Consider the following 14,559-nt stretch of genomic DNA (forward strand, 5'->3'; position numbering starts at 1 on the left):
CGGGAGACAACAGCGATCTGACAGTCAGCAGCCTCACGGCAACTGATGAACGACGTGATGATGCCATCACCGTACGCCCAGCGGGGCCCGGAGTCACGGGCTAGAGGCGAGCCCTCCGGACAGGCTCTACACAGAGCGCCTTTGCCTCCGGTCTGCCTGCATCCAAACGGGATGCCCTGCTGCTGAGCGCCCCACACCAGCCTTCGGGCTTTAAGAGCCCTCAGGTATCGACACGCTGGTTTATCCCAGTTCAGCACAGGAAGAGAAAAAAGTGTCAGATCCTCCCGAAACATGGTCCCTTCCAGTACGTTAAAATTTACACGGCGTTCAAAAAGACCTGAGCGAAGGAACATGGCTTTTGTGTGCAGACTGACAAAAATGCATGCACGTTTCATAGCATTACTGTCAAACTTCCTGAATAATTTAAGAGCAGAGCAAGCTCTTGAAAATGCAGATTACTATGGAGTAGAGAAAAGCAAAGAACTACATTTTATGTTTCCTTTGCAAAGGCATTTCAAATCTCTGTTCTCTGGCTCAGAAGAATTGTTCTGGTATGCATGGGGCAGCAAGGAACAAGGAACAGTAACTGGGGTTAGGCAACTAACAGGGCTGCAGTCATAACTCTATCAATTTTGCTGAGGTGAAAAGCCTCCACTTCAAGCACGAGAATTTCCTGATTGTGCATTAGAAATCACAGCTTCTCTCCAGCATGGCTTAAAAAAGGCTTTAAACATCTACAGGTTTAGTGCTAGGTCTTTTTCCTTTATGTTCGTACTCTCAGGTGGGACCTGAACTCAGCCCAGCAAAACCTCTGGCTTTGTGTTGATGGAAAAGTTTTCATCCTTTGTGCCTGTATTATAGAATAAAGTTTAGAATTAAACTAACCGACACAAAGAAGGATAACATATTAGGGAAGAAACAACTCTCTTTGGCTTCATTCTATCATTTATTACTATCACTTCCTACGGAATTTGAGGATTCCTGATCAGCTCGTGGCCTCTCTCGCACTGTATTTCGTGCTCAGTTACACTACAGCAAATTCAAAGGTGATCAGAAGGAGCCAGGTGGAATTGCTCCAGTCAGATCCTGAAGTAAAACTGCGACTGCTACTCCCTTCCCTTTTTCTTAAAAATACATAATTTTATCTCTTGTAATATCTCCAGTTGTGAGCTAACTGGGATTTAGCACAAAAAGACCTACATTGTTGTTCTAAGAGCAACTGGGAAACCCATTAATACAACGTATCCTTTACTTAACAGAAACATACAATTCTTTTGCCTGTTCTTATCACACTATTTCAATCCCAAATGGAAAAATGCACCAAAATACAGAGTATCAGTGGCAAAGTAGTGAGACACTGCAATGATTTCAGATCCCCCAGACAGTGGTGCTGTCTAACAATTTGAGGAAAGCTTGTTAAGTTCAATGCTTTGCTTGTGCTTCGTTGCTAGTTCCACAGTGACAGGACAGGGGACCATAAAGCGTGGTAAAAGGGAGGGAGTGGAAAGGAAAAGCTTCACTATCAGACAAGGCTTCCAGTCGCCACCAGACTGGACCGAGAACAACAAGGTGCAACAAGAGGAATTAAACCAAAGCCTTTTTTTTCAAACAGCTGAGCTCCCCGCCAGTCCCTTCCTGAAGGCCTGAGTGATCCGAGAAAGGAAGCAGCCTTCTACCCCCCTGCAGGCAGGTTGCGTTTTTAAAAACCCCTCGGACAAAGTCTGTCAATCCAATTCCACCAGCGGCCAACACCTAGCGGGGCTGGAGACACTGAGGTGGTTCAAATTCTGCTTCTTTGCACCTGGTGATTCTCCCTAGATCAAGAGTTACAGCTGAGAAGCCCCCTCGGATGCTAGAGGTCAAAGCCAGGCTCAATGAGAACAGCCAAGTGTTAACATCGTCTACAAATGGCATGTGGTTTGGGCCGGTAATTAATGTAATGAGGCAGCTTAATGCATCTCCCTTTCTTAAGAGGGGAGGGTGCAGCGGTGGGCAGGGTGAGGGGACATCCACGGTAGAGGTGATCGAGTCAGCAGCTGCATCATGATTCTGTTTGGAATTTTCTTTTCCACCAGTTTTGATCAGTTCTAGCATGCTTAAAAAAAACCGCTCCACAGGCATGCAGAAGGATCAGCTGCTAATGGCATCTTACCCTCATCCCCTCAAATCGGGACAACGCTCTTAAAGGCCTCAAAGCTCTTAGTGTCCTAAGGGACTTTATGGCACCTAGTTCCGAGTAGCCCAGGGCATTAGCTATAAGGCTGACTAAAGAGACCTACACAGAAAATAGAAAAAAAGAAAAAAAAAAAAAAAAGAAAAAAAAAAAAAGAGAAAGAAAAAAAGAAAAAGAAAAAAAAGGTTCCAGACTGTTAGAATGAATCCCCTAGCACTGCTTGCCCAGCCCAGACTGGCAGCCTGGGCGGCCCCCATAATAAATACCGAAGACATGACACCAGCTGCCTACTTCACTTGACTGAAACGACCTGGAAGGAAATAACGCGGTTGAGAAAGGCGTAAGAAAAGAACATAGGGGAAAGAGAAGTGAGAGAGAGGCAGAGACACACAGACGGAGAAGGGGTCTGTCGGAAGGAAGAGCCCAAACGATGACAAAAACCTTACCCTCGCCCTTTACTGTCTGCAGGATCCCAGCGGCTCCCATTAAATTTAAGCCAGACAAATTTTAAAGGTACCTATGAGAAAGAATACAGATAAATACACACACTGCACCAACTGCGCTCAACTCGTACAGCAAGCCACCGTGCTCGCGCTGAGTGGCGGGGCTTCAGCCGTGGCCGTGGCCTTCGGGGACGGGACGTGGGCCCGAGCTGGCTTCTGCCAAGGTAATTCTGAAAACCGTGACCGCTGAGCCCGCCACGCGCGGCGCCGAGGCGGCCGATCCCAGCTTCGACAGCCTGAAAACCCAAGGACGGGGGAGCTCGTTCTGCTCGTAACACAGAGCAACTGGCGCGCGCTTTCCTCGCCCCCTTGAAGCTGCGGTGCCGTTGGTGAGCGTCTCTGAGGGAGGAGGAGGATGGGCAAAGCCTGTCTTACAGACGGGCAAGCCGAGGCGTACAGCGGCGGTGCGGCTGCTGGGGCTCACGCGCCGACACCGCGACCCGGCCGGGGACAGCTTGCCGACATCCCTTTTTCAACACCACAACCACGACGACAACCTGCTTTCTTTGGCAGCCTGGAATCAGATCTAGGCTCTACGCCCGTGAATTACTGGGTATCCCAAACCACCCGGTGCTGAGGGCAGCTCAGGGTCCCGCAGGATTAAGCCCTGTATTACCAAAAGCCTGAGCACGCGGGGCCATGGACTCTTTGACCTGGCACGTGTGTTCAGGGCAGCAGTCCGCCTCCCACGCGAACCAACGGAAAACTCTTTAGATTAGATCAGACATGGCTTGGCCGTACGTAAAGAGTATCTACAGACACCGTTTCACCAGCATCCCACTATCTTCCATTTTTGGCTAGTATGACATTACAGACACAGATAAGAACAGATATATCAACCTTTTTTAAGGGAAAAAGAGAATAAAGACATCAATGTACAGTAACAAATAATGGAAAAACATGAGACCTCCTCCTATAACAAGTGGGGTTTTTTTTTGCTTAATTCTCAGAACAGGACACTTCCTATTTATCTTTTTTCTTTTTAAAAAAAAAAAAACGGGATATTAAGATAATAATGTGAAATTAATTATAAGGACGATTCTTATTCCACACATATTCCAGGGAAATTTCAGGACCAAATTTCAAATGCATGAACATGCAGGAAAATAACTTAGAGATTTCATCTTATTTTACTGTTTGTGCATGTGCTTCACACCTTTTCTGTCTTCATACTGCCCCAAAATGAGTGGCCGCAACATACGGCAACATGGCTCTCTGGTTTTTCCACGTGGTTTTCTGCTTTTAAAATGACACTGACTAAGAACATGCCAGGGGTGTCCCAAAGGTTTACAACAAAGCCTTTGTGATCCGCCTACTCAGGACGGGACCAAGCCCACAGCGACACCGGCGCTTTAAAGTCCTGGTCCCAAATTTCCAAGTACAGATGGGGTTTGGAGGTACGGGCTAGAAGGTCCATAGACAGCGAAACACAGCGGTTTACCCCGCAAATATAATATGGGGTACAGGCTTCACTGAATCCTCACTTTTAGAGCTTCTTCCCTTGGGATAATGCCTCGCTCCCGAGTAGGAAACGAACACAATGGCAGTTAACCCACTAAAGGCTGTCTGAGCTTTCATGGGGTCTTTTCAGTATTATTCTCTCGGGACACTCCGGCAGAAGACACAGCAGGCACCGATGTCAGACAAAAGGAATTGCAGATTGACTGAAAAGCAGAAGCCTTCATTATTACCCAGAAAAAGACCTTGTCTTCACAAATACACCCAGCAAGCTTTGGGAATCAGAGGAGGAGGGTTATTTGACAATGCTATCAAACCTGAAAAATAACATTCAAGAGCGTTGTTATGATGCAAAGGCTCATTCTCTATCAGTTACGGCCGCCACCCTGACTTCACTTGAACCCCATCTATGTCACATGAGAAAATCTGTTTAAAAAAAATGTGATTTAACAGATACAGGGCACGATGCAGAGCTGAGATTTTGTCGAGTAATGTTTTGGCATCTCAAATTCACATTTCAGATCTTTTGCAGACAAAAATGTGCAACTCTCCTGTCCACGACACCAAGCAAAAAAAGAAATTTCTCCTAAAGCACTGGGAATTCAGGATCCTCGTACGTATGCACTTGTTCACTCCCTGTGAACGTGTGACCTGACTGGGAAGTTCCTTATCTTTCCTCCGCCAGCGGCCAAGTACTGGGGAAGAAAATGAAACTTGTAGCACATCTGTCAATTAAACTGCACCTCGTTCCCAACAGCTGGAATTCAACTCACAACATGAAGCATAAGGACTGTGAAGGCTATTTTTGTGCTCGGTTGCTGGTCATCTTTTTAATTCAATACCCCAAAGAATTTCCTGTGCTGAAACACTTCCCTCAAAGCAGTACAGAAGAACAGACAGTAACTCGCACGAGTTCCCATGTTAGCACTTGTACTTCATCTTGAGGCAGTGAAAGAGATACAGAGTTATTTTCAGAAAAGAAGAGTTACTACTTCAAGATGTGTGTTAAAAGGAAAGGTGTTAAGGGGATCGGAGAAGACTTTCTTTAAAAAAAAAAAAAAATTACAAAATTCATTTTTCCGCAGGAAACGTAGACATCTTGAGTCACTTCTGCCCCTGAATTCCGAGCATAGTTCCTCCACCTACTCAGAAATATTTCCAGAGTGATAATGTCACTGAACAGCGACTTGGCATCACTGAATCATATTCAAAATGCTCCAAATGAGAAGCTTGAAAAATTTTTTAATTTTTCTTTTTTGTTTTTATATTTGCTCTTGGGGCATTGACTAAGGACATCGATCCACAACTGGATGTGATGAAACGTTTCAAAAGAATCCAAGCACTTGGGATTCATTTTTGCAATTCTTTGGTCTTCAAGTCCTATTGGATTTCGTAATTTTCTGCCACTTTTGACAGCATAAATGCCATTTCTGTTAAATGCACTTGCTGTGCTTCAGAGCCAAATTTATTACTAACACTTCTCTCTACTGTCTGTCTTTGAATTCTCAAATTTTTCTCTCTACCAAGATGTTCTGGAGGGGAATTCCAGGGCGATCATGTGCTGATCTGTCCAGACCGGCCATTTCCCTTGTTCGTGCTACCATCTCGTCTCAGCGAGCTGCCCTTGTTGTCCTGTATTTTCTCTCCTGGGCATTAGATCTTTTTCACAGAAGAAGGATGATGTTGAACTTAATTTTGCATAATAAGCTTTCAAACTACTGGGACTTTCACAAATGCATGTGCCCAATGTTCAGAACGACAGACCTCGTTAGGTGGTAGGATGGGAAGATTCTGCCTGCCTCATCATCCCCCCGTCGTTAATAACGCAAGCGAATGGTTGCAGAAAGAGGGTGTCACCAGGGAATCCCACGTCCGCACAAGTTCTCCTACTGTTAACACCTCCCAGTAGCTCCACACGGGGGCAGGCCTCTTACAAACAGTAATTCCAGTGGAGAAAAAGAGCCAAGGGCTGGAAAACCCTCCGTTGTCTCTGCCGGCTCATTAGGACCCGCCGGGCGGCAAGTCCCCGGTTGCAAAGGCAACACCGGCAACACTCAAAGGGCTCAAGGGTTTTATCCTTGTTTTGGAAACTTAGAGATATCTGGGATTGAATCCTCATGAAACAGTGACTCAGTTCGGACAAAACATCACCCCAGTTTTCTTCTAACTAACATTTTTTTTCCCAACCAGAAATAAGGAGGAGAGGATACATACAGCCACAATGAGGAAATCCAGCCAGCACCAGGCGTTGGTGAAGAACTTGACGAATCCGTAAGCACACCATTTCAGCAGCATCTCCAGGATGAAAATGTAAGTGAAGACCTTGTCCGCGTACTCCAGGATGGTCCGGATGGTTTTTCTCTGTTCTATGTAAATATCCTCAAAAGCCTGGGAAATAACCAGGTACTTGTGTCATTACATCGGATTTATTCCACAGTTCAACATCGTTATCCAGAAGCTTATTCAAACAATACCAAGATGAACAGTGCAGTTACATTTCCTATGCAGCACACCTTATCTGCTCGAGTAGCTGCAGCACTGCAATGCCAAACCAAACCAAAAACCAAACCAAGAAAAAGCCAAGTCCTGAATAAATAACACAAGAACTTCTCTGCCTTTTAGGGAACCGAGCACAAGCCTTTCTATCTCAGTGCTCAGCGACAGGTACCAGTACAGTAACACAGAGGCAGGTTTTCTCTGCAGCTCAGCACTCGGCACACCCAAAAGGGCCGAGTTCACCGGCAATCAGACTGTTAATTACTGCGAAACCTGTGCACGCAGAGAAAGCCAGGCTACTGCTGTGAGATACCAAGTGTGGTGGACTGCTGTCCTAAAACTCTTGATGTTGTTTGTTGCAGAATCCTACCTACTAAAGAGCTACTGTGTGAAAACAAACACACACAGTGGTTATTTGTATCTGTGTAACACCATGAGGTCAAGAAGTTCTGCAAACATGGAAAAGTGAAGAAAGGGAAATATAAATATTCTGGTTCAGTAATGTGAAAATGAGACATAGGGACAGGCTGACTTTGTCCAAAAGCCTCACATTTCTAGTCAAGCTATGATCAGAACCCGGATTTGCAGGCTTTCAGTCTTCATTCTTAATTTAAACTAAACAAAAATCACGAATACAGGCTTCTGTACAGTACCTACCCCAACGGCGCTGTGCTGTTTTCCAGGTAAGAATCACCATAGCTCGCTTTTCCACCCAATTTCCTATATACAGCTTTCCCAGTTAGATGTCCCCTACCTTAACACCACTCCTGTATTTTACTCACCAGAGCACCACTGCTCAGTAGGATCATAAAGATGATGAAAGTCTCAAACCAATTATGTTCCACAATCAGAAAACAAGTCTTCCTCAAGGTCCACCAAGACTTCCCCAGCCCTTCCTCGATATTGACCTGACAACACTTACAGCGCTGCACACAACCTGGAATGGGGACAGTGCACGAAGCCGTGTGAGCCCAAATGTTGTTAGGAACAGATGATTTAACACGAGAACACAGAATTGTCACTGTCTAGAAGCAGCTTTGATGCCAACAATACTAAACACGCCGAGCTTCAGTTAAAACTCTGGTGTTCTTGAGGATTTTATGATTACTTTTGCTACTTCTGTATCTGAGCACCTGAATTAACATTAATTTGTGAAGAGATTAAGCTCATTATATTTGGTGAGATATCCATGCACTTGACAGAAGAGGAATGGAAAACTTGCTGATAGAATAACCTTGAACCATTTAAAATATCTTTGCCATGGGAATACCTGTAATGGATCAGTTGCCGCAAGACATCGAGGCCAGCGACACAAGGGGGGAAAAAAAAAACCTGACCAGAAGCCAGATTCTTCTGCTTCTAAGTACTCAAGGCATCAGTCGTACAAAAGATCAACTTGCCCTACCTACAGGTCATCCCCATCCCTGCAAAGGCAACTACACCTCTCCAAGGCCTTCGCTTTGCAAATTCTTCTAAACCAGTTCACCCGTGATGCAGGGTCCAAGAGGGGTCTCAAGATAAGCCGTCAGGCAGCTCTGATCCAGACTGAGACCTAACCTTAAGGTAAGCTTATGGTACACAGGGCCCTGAAACAGCCCAGAGGCTCCTTTCTACGCTCATAGTCAGCTTACCTTCTGTGAAGCATGCATCTGGGTCCAGATACTCCTCCGGTGCCTCCACAGGGACTTCTTCCACTTCGGGCTTTATATCAATGGTGCTACCTTCAGAGGAGCTGGTATCATCAAGTTTCTTGAACACAAAATGAAACCCAATCCAATCTATAATTAGTTCCTAACAAATACCAAACTTCATGATGACTCAGCAATTTGTTCACCAGATTTACTGTAACGGAAGTTGTTTCCTCGCTTCACCTCATGAAGATCCTGACCCAGCTCATATCTCATGCTAACAGGACAGACGGTATTAAGTATTTCTATTATCTAGATTTACAAGTATTTGTGGCTCTCCATAGAGCAACTAGCACAAGAAACTTCTGTCTTGAGTGCAAAGACAACGTCGTAATACAAACAGAAGTTTTCATAGAATCCTGGAATGGTTTGGGTTGGAAGGGACCTCAAAGCTCATCTAGTTCCAACCCCCCTGCCATGGCAGGGACACCTCCCACTAGACCAGGTTGCTCAAGGCTCCATCCAACCTAGCCTTGAACACTGCCAGAGATGGAGCAGTTTTGTGCTGGAAGTACCTACTTCTCCCTCCCAAGATGCTTCCGAGCACTCACACGAGGGTCAAACGACTAGAATGAATTTTTAGCATTTCATCCTACCTCTTTGCTGCCATCAGGATCTGTGTCACTGCTGAAATCTTCTGTGTTGAGATTTTCAAAATCTGATTCACCTACAGCAATAGGCACCCGGACAGTGAGATTGGGGTTATTGATGAAGGACATGTGATCCTCATCTATTATGTACTTCTCCACGCTGCTCCCAATTCCGCTCGTCGTGCCATTGCCGTTCTTCTGGTAATCAATGTCCCTGTTGATATCAGCCCCTGTATGGTTAGCGATGCAGTTCACCTTCTTGTCGTACAATTCATCCAAGGGTTTCACCTCATCGGCCTCTCTCTGCTTGAAGTGAGCCTGCATGAACTCGCGCACTTTTGCCTTGATCCAGGCAATGCCCTTCTTGATGCGAATAACAGAAATCTGCAGGTTGTTCATCTCCCCGTCGTCATCTGTCGCTGCCAAGTTGTCTGCGCTGAAGGAGCTCAGCAGCAAGGCTAAGAACAGGTTCAGCACCTGAAAGACAAGAGGTCGCGCTTGGCAGAGCTGACACACGCCGGTTCCGTTTCCCAGGCTGAACAGGAGCATTCAGCCTCCCAAGCCCTGCTGATGTTAAGGGGGGCTGCAGAGCTGCCTCCTAACAAACACCACGCCGAGAACCAGCTCTGGCGTCCCACCGACCCATTGAGGCACCCAGGACTCAAGGAACAAGATCCTGCCGTGCGCTCCATGGGTGGGGGAGCCCTGTGCAGCACACAGCTCCGCTGGGGCCGCAGGGGTTCGGTGCAGGTACAAGGGTCCCTCCTGCAAAGCCCCGTGCCGGATCCAGACTGCAGATGTTAGAGAGGGATTCCAGCAGCAGCCAGCCAAGGGACTTAAATTCAGCGTTACTCGTTCAGTTCCCACCTCTGGCTCAAAGGAAATGGGCCAAATCTTGCATTTTGAGTGATCACTCCCAGCTCTATTCCCTTGCCCACACCTAGTGATAGTCCCCAAGACAAAATCCCTTGGCAAGACAAGTCGTCTCAGAGAGAGCTCACAACACCACTTTGAAGACAGGCAACTGTTCGTACTACTTCATTCTTGCTTACATTTTCCTCCATAGACTTTTCTTCATACAATTTAGGACCAGAAGGAAACATCATGATCCATCTAACCTCCCACACAACAGGCCGCGCAATTTCACCAGCCCATTCTCGCACACAACCATACCTCATGATTGAGGTAGTGGGCAGATTTTAGAAGACACTTCCAACCTGATTTTAACACTTCAGGACCTTCCCCTGCGTACCACATTGTTTCCTCTCCCGGCATTTGAAACCCCAGGTTTTGCTTCTTTTAAGCTTTTTTTCCCCCTTGGGCAAGGCGTGGGTCTGTCCCCTTTGACCGAGGGTTTGTACCTCCAGCTTTTACTGCAAAGTGCTCGGGTGCTTTACTCGTGGGCAACTGTTTAAGGCCCTCATCAAGCAAAGCACATCCTTAATATCGTGCTACCAAAGCCAACGGGACTGTTCATATGCCAAAGGCCACGAAGGACCCCAGCAGAGCTGGAACAGACTCCCAAACCATCACTCCCTCCTCCTGCGGTGTCCCCATGTTCTACCCCACCCAGAGGCAACCAACAAAGACCATCAGTAACCATTTACTGACCACTAAATTTCCGATGACCATGACCATCATGAAGACAATCAAGCACATGGCCTGTCCTGCCACTTCCATACAATCCCACATGGTCTCAATCCATTCCCCACACAACACACGGAAGACAATAAGGAAGGAGTGGAAGAAATCGTGCATGTGCCAGCGGGGTAGCTCACACTCCGGATTGATCTTGCAGACACACTCCTTGTAGCTTTTGCCGAAGAGCTGCATGCCCACCACAGCAAAGATGAACACGATGATGGCCAGCACCAAGGTCAAGTTCCCCAAAGCGCCCACTGAGTTACCGATGATTTTTATCAGCATGTTCAGAGTGGGCCAGGACTTGGCCAGTTTGAAGACTCTCAGCTACAAAAGAAAAGCCAAACAAACCAGACAAATGACACTTCATTTAATTTCATCTTAAACAAAGAGGAAAATCAGGCAGAACTTTCTAAGCAGCAACCATCTTGTATTCTACGTAAACACAAGCCCATGCTTCTCCTGCTGAAGTCAGCGGGAGCAGGGAATGCTTAACTTCCCCTCGCATTTGGCCTCCTGTATGTTGTGCTTAGTTATCCCCCACATGGTGATCTCCCTTTACGAAGGAAAAGGATGGAGCTTCCACCTTGCTTTGCAGACTTTGCAGCATTAAGGAAGTTAGGCGACTTATCTGAAGGGTGTGTGTCACAAAAAAATTACTTTTTTCTTTCCTGAATGTTTCTCATCTTCCCCTGGAAAAAAGGACTCGTTTTCCTGGCATACCCAGAACACACAATCAAAGTTTAATTTCCAGCGAATCTCATTTGGAGACAGACTTTCTGAAGCTGGGTAGAAGCAGGAGCTTCTGTGCATTGTGCTCCTTGGAAAATCCGACCTCAGTTCTGGTTCTCTATGCCCAAAAAATCTAACCTCGACGTTTTCATGATTTAATTTGCAAAACCTTAACCACTGACAGCACAAGTTAAAGCACGTGAAGGCTGCAGATATTCAGCACATTGATTATACTGTAACATGCAACCTACCAAATCTGACCATCTGAAATAAGAGGCACATTCTAACGTGGTCCATCTCCACCCACATGAAGTACTCCGCACCAAGATACCTCCCAAGTCATCCTTCACTGCCTAAACGCAACGAGCTGCTGCTCAGATCTCAGAAAGAGCAGTTGTGAAGCAAGAAGAGACCATAAAAATTACACTACTCCACCTCTGTCCTCCCCAAAACCAGAAAAAAGTGGGGTTTGCCTACTCTTATGTAAAAAGCTTTCTAGTAGCTCCAAGCTAGTAACTTTCAGAAAGAACTGGAATATGGAATACCAATCGGAAAGATCGCAGCACAGAAAGTCCTTCCACATCTGCCAGACTCAGTTCCATCAAACTGAGGGAGACAATAAATCCATCAAAGATGTTCCAGCCTTCTTGGAAATAATAGTAGGGATCCATGGCAATGAGCTTCAGGAACATTTCTGCGGTGAAAATTCCAGTGAAAACCTGGAGTGGTGAGGAGAGACAGACAGACAAAGAACAGGCAAAGATTCGCTTTCACTCACTTTCCGGTTTTCAGGCTCAATACCAAACAACGCCGGTTTTGTCACGCCAACTCCAACACGCGGCCCGGGCCGTGCCACGCGCTCGGCTCCAGGGGTTTTTTCCCTCCCCCAGCGCAGCACAAGTATCCCTGACCCCCTCGGGCACCCCAGGAATTAACAGATGGATTTTGAACAAATCCTGCCCAGAGACGCGCGCCCTTAGCAAAGGTCTCTGGGCTGCGGTGAAGGCTCAGCGTCCTCGGGGTCTGGAACAGCAGCTCTTTCAGTCTGCGTCTGCCTTAACCAGCAACGCATCCCAGCAGGAACAGATCCGTAAGGAATATTCCCCAGCACTGTCTTACCAGATTTCCTACGGAGAGCACGTGCTCAAACTCTGGGGTCATAGGATGGTGCTCCATCGCCATGAACAAAGTGTTCAGCACAATACAGATGGTGATGGCCAAGTCAACAAAAGGATCCATGACAATTAAGTTCACAATCTCCTTCAGCTTGATCCAGTACGGGTGGCATTCCCAGATCAAGAACGTGTTGGCAAATTTGTACCAGCAAGGGGGACACTTCCTTTGGGACTCTTCCAGCTCTACGGTCACAAAAAACAGCAACAGAGCTCAGTCTTCCCCTCCGAGGCTGCGGGATTGGTCTGTTGCTCAGCACAGCTAAAATACCGCCTGATCTTGCCTGCCCTGAACCCCTCTCGCATGCCCCTGCTTGCACAACAGCTCGATACCCCCGAGCCAAAGACACATTTTCCTGTACGTACACACATCCCTCGCCACGGCTGAGCTCCAGGCCGCTTGGCAAGAGCTCCAGACAACGAGCCACCGAGCCACGAGCCCTACGACCACGGCCGAGCGTGCAGATGGCCACGACAGAAGAGTCGGGTCGAGCCTTTGTACCCCAGCTCCCCCGGCTCCTCCTTTGTCGCCGCGCAAGAGCTGCCTCGCACCTGCCCGAGGTGACCGGAGCGCGGTCAGCTCCACCCCTGTGCCACAGCCCCGCCTGCACCTCAGGATTCAACCCAAATTATTTTAAACGAGGGGGTATGTTGAACTCTGAGCGGATCAAGGTAAAACGGTTGAAACCAAAGTTGCGGAGTCTAAACTGCCTTTGGTGCCCGTTTCTAAACAACTTAAATGAATTCTGTGCTGAATGCCGACGCGGTCTAAAAGAGGAAACACACGGCCTAACGCTGCGAAGGGTTTCCAACAGGAGTAACCTGATTAAGACCGACCACAGCCACTGACAGCAATCACACACGACGCCATGTCCATTTTTTTACACCGGCTTATTTCAAGCGCTTAAGGGGAAAAAAAAACAATAACCCAGAGTTCCTCCCCTCTATTCTTGGCTTGCACTGGTTCCACCCAGGCTATACAGCTGTTCATGCTGAAGTTTTATTTTTTTATGGGTAGGGAAAGGACCACTGCGCTCTCTTTCTCATTGGTTCCCCGGTTGCTTAGTATTTAGTTGCCTTGGAGTTTCTAAAGTTAAAAAAGAGGACCGTAGCACTGTAGCCTGTAGGCGTTTGCGCAGGAGGGAAGCAGCAGCAGAACCTTGCTCTGTTTCTAAGTATATTTAGTTTTCATACAATTTTATTGCAGGAGACAGCAGGAATTTGAGATCCTCCACCTCAGATGGCTGCTGTTCAGAAATTCTCGCTGGCTCCTGCATAACACATTTGGGAACCTCATCGCTGGGTGCCGTCCGTTTCAGAATTCCCGTCCCCCAGAAGCCCCTCTCTCTTTTGACACCGTCACGTTTCAGCTCTCAGCGGAGCTCAAACCTCCTTCTCCCACAGACTGTGAGCGCAGGAGGGTCTCCCCAGTCCTTGGGGGACGGCAGGAGACAGAACACTTGCATCAGACATCGCTTCCCCCTGTCATCTCCACACTGCCTGTTCATGCCGGTGGAATTACAACTCTTTGTTGCCTTTACCTCTGTATCGACGTAACTTGGAGGCAAACCCAAGTGAAATAAAGTCTAATAAACACTTCTGTATCAATAATGACCCAAAAGAAGCAGGTTTGGGCAAAACCAACGCATGAATACGTGCTACTCGAAAGCAGGGACAGCTCAGTTCCCTGCATCTGAAGGGCATGGACGTCCTGTGTCAGGTCCCCAAGGCTCAACACCGACCTCTGCTGTGCAGCACCCACCCGGACAGACGGGGCCTGACCAGAGCCCATGCTCCCCACCCGACCCCCCTCACCCAGCTCCTGCCCCCACCAGCGAGCGCTCTCCTCCCCCACGCCACGCCGAAGCCACCTCACCAAGTCCAACGCTCCCGCTCGGCATCCCCTCGGACAGACCCGGCGCACCCGCGTGTCCGCACCCGTGTTCCGTGCCCGGCCGCACCTCTGGCCGTGCAGAGGGACAGCCAGCGCGGCGCCACCCCAGGGACCCCGGGCAGACGGGCGCGAGGAGCCACCCTAGACCTGCCAGGCGGGTGGGCCTCTGTCTGCCTACAGCACGCCACGGCAGGGCAACCCCCCCGTACGCG

General features: G+C 47.8%; 1 protein-coding gene across 8 annotated transcripts in view; it reads right to left on the minus strand.

Annotated features, from left to right (window-relative positions):
- The window catches only part of SCN8A (sodium voltage-gated channel alpha subunit 8), a 42,960-nt gene that overhangs the window by 7,110 nt on the left and 21,291 nt on the right, over positions 1–14,559 (minus strand). For 6 of the 8 annotated variants that reach the window (XM_086478587.1, XM_086478584.1, XM_086478588.1 and 3 more), the window contains exons 13-20: positions 12,401–12,639; positions 11,827–12,000; positions 10,520–10,876; positions 8,915–9,385; positions 8,262–8,379; positions 7,413–7,567; positions 6,349–6,522; positions 2,153–2,275 (exon numbers count right to left, since the gene is read on the minus strand). In XM_086478587.1, the coding sequence (XP_086334713.1) occupies positions 2,153–2,275; positions 6,349–6,522; positions 7,413–7,567; positions 8,262–8,379; positions 8,915–9,385; positions 10,520–10,876; positions 11,827–12,000; positions 12,401–12,639 (1,811 nt within the window). The remainder of the gene's footprint in view (positions 1–2,152; positions 2,276–6,348; positions 6,523–7,412; positions 7,568–8,261; positions 8,380–8,914; positions 9,386–10,519; positions 10,877–11,826; positions 12,001–12,400; positions 12,640–14,559) is intronic. The other 2 variants (XM_086478589.1, XM_086478590.1) reach the window with 1 other exon arrangement.

The sequence above is a fragment of the Leptosomus discolor genome, chromosome 27, assembly GCF_034619465.1.
Source record: "Leptosomus discolor isolate bLepDis1 chromosome 27, bLepDis1.hap2, whole genome shotgun sequence".
In the NCBI taxonomy this organism is placed as follows: domain Eukaryota; kingdom Metazoa; phylum Chordata; class Aves; order Leptosomiformes; family Leptosomidae; genus Leptosomus; species Leptosomus discolor.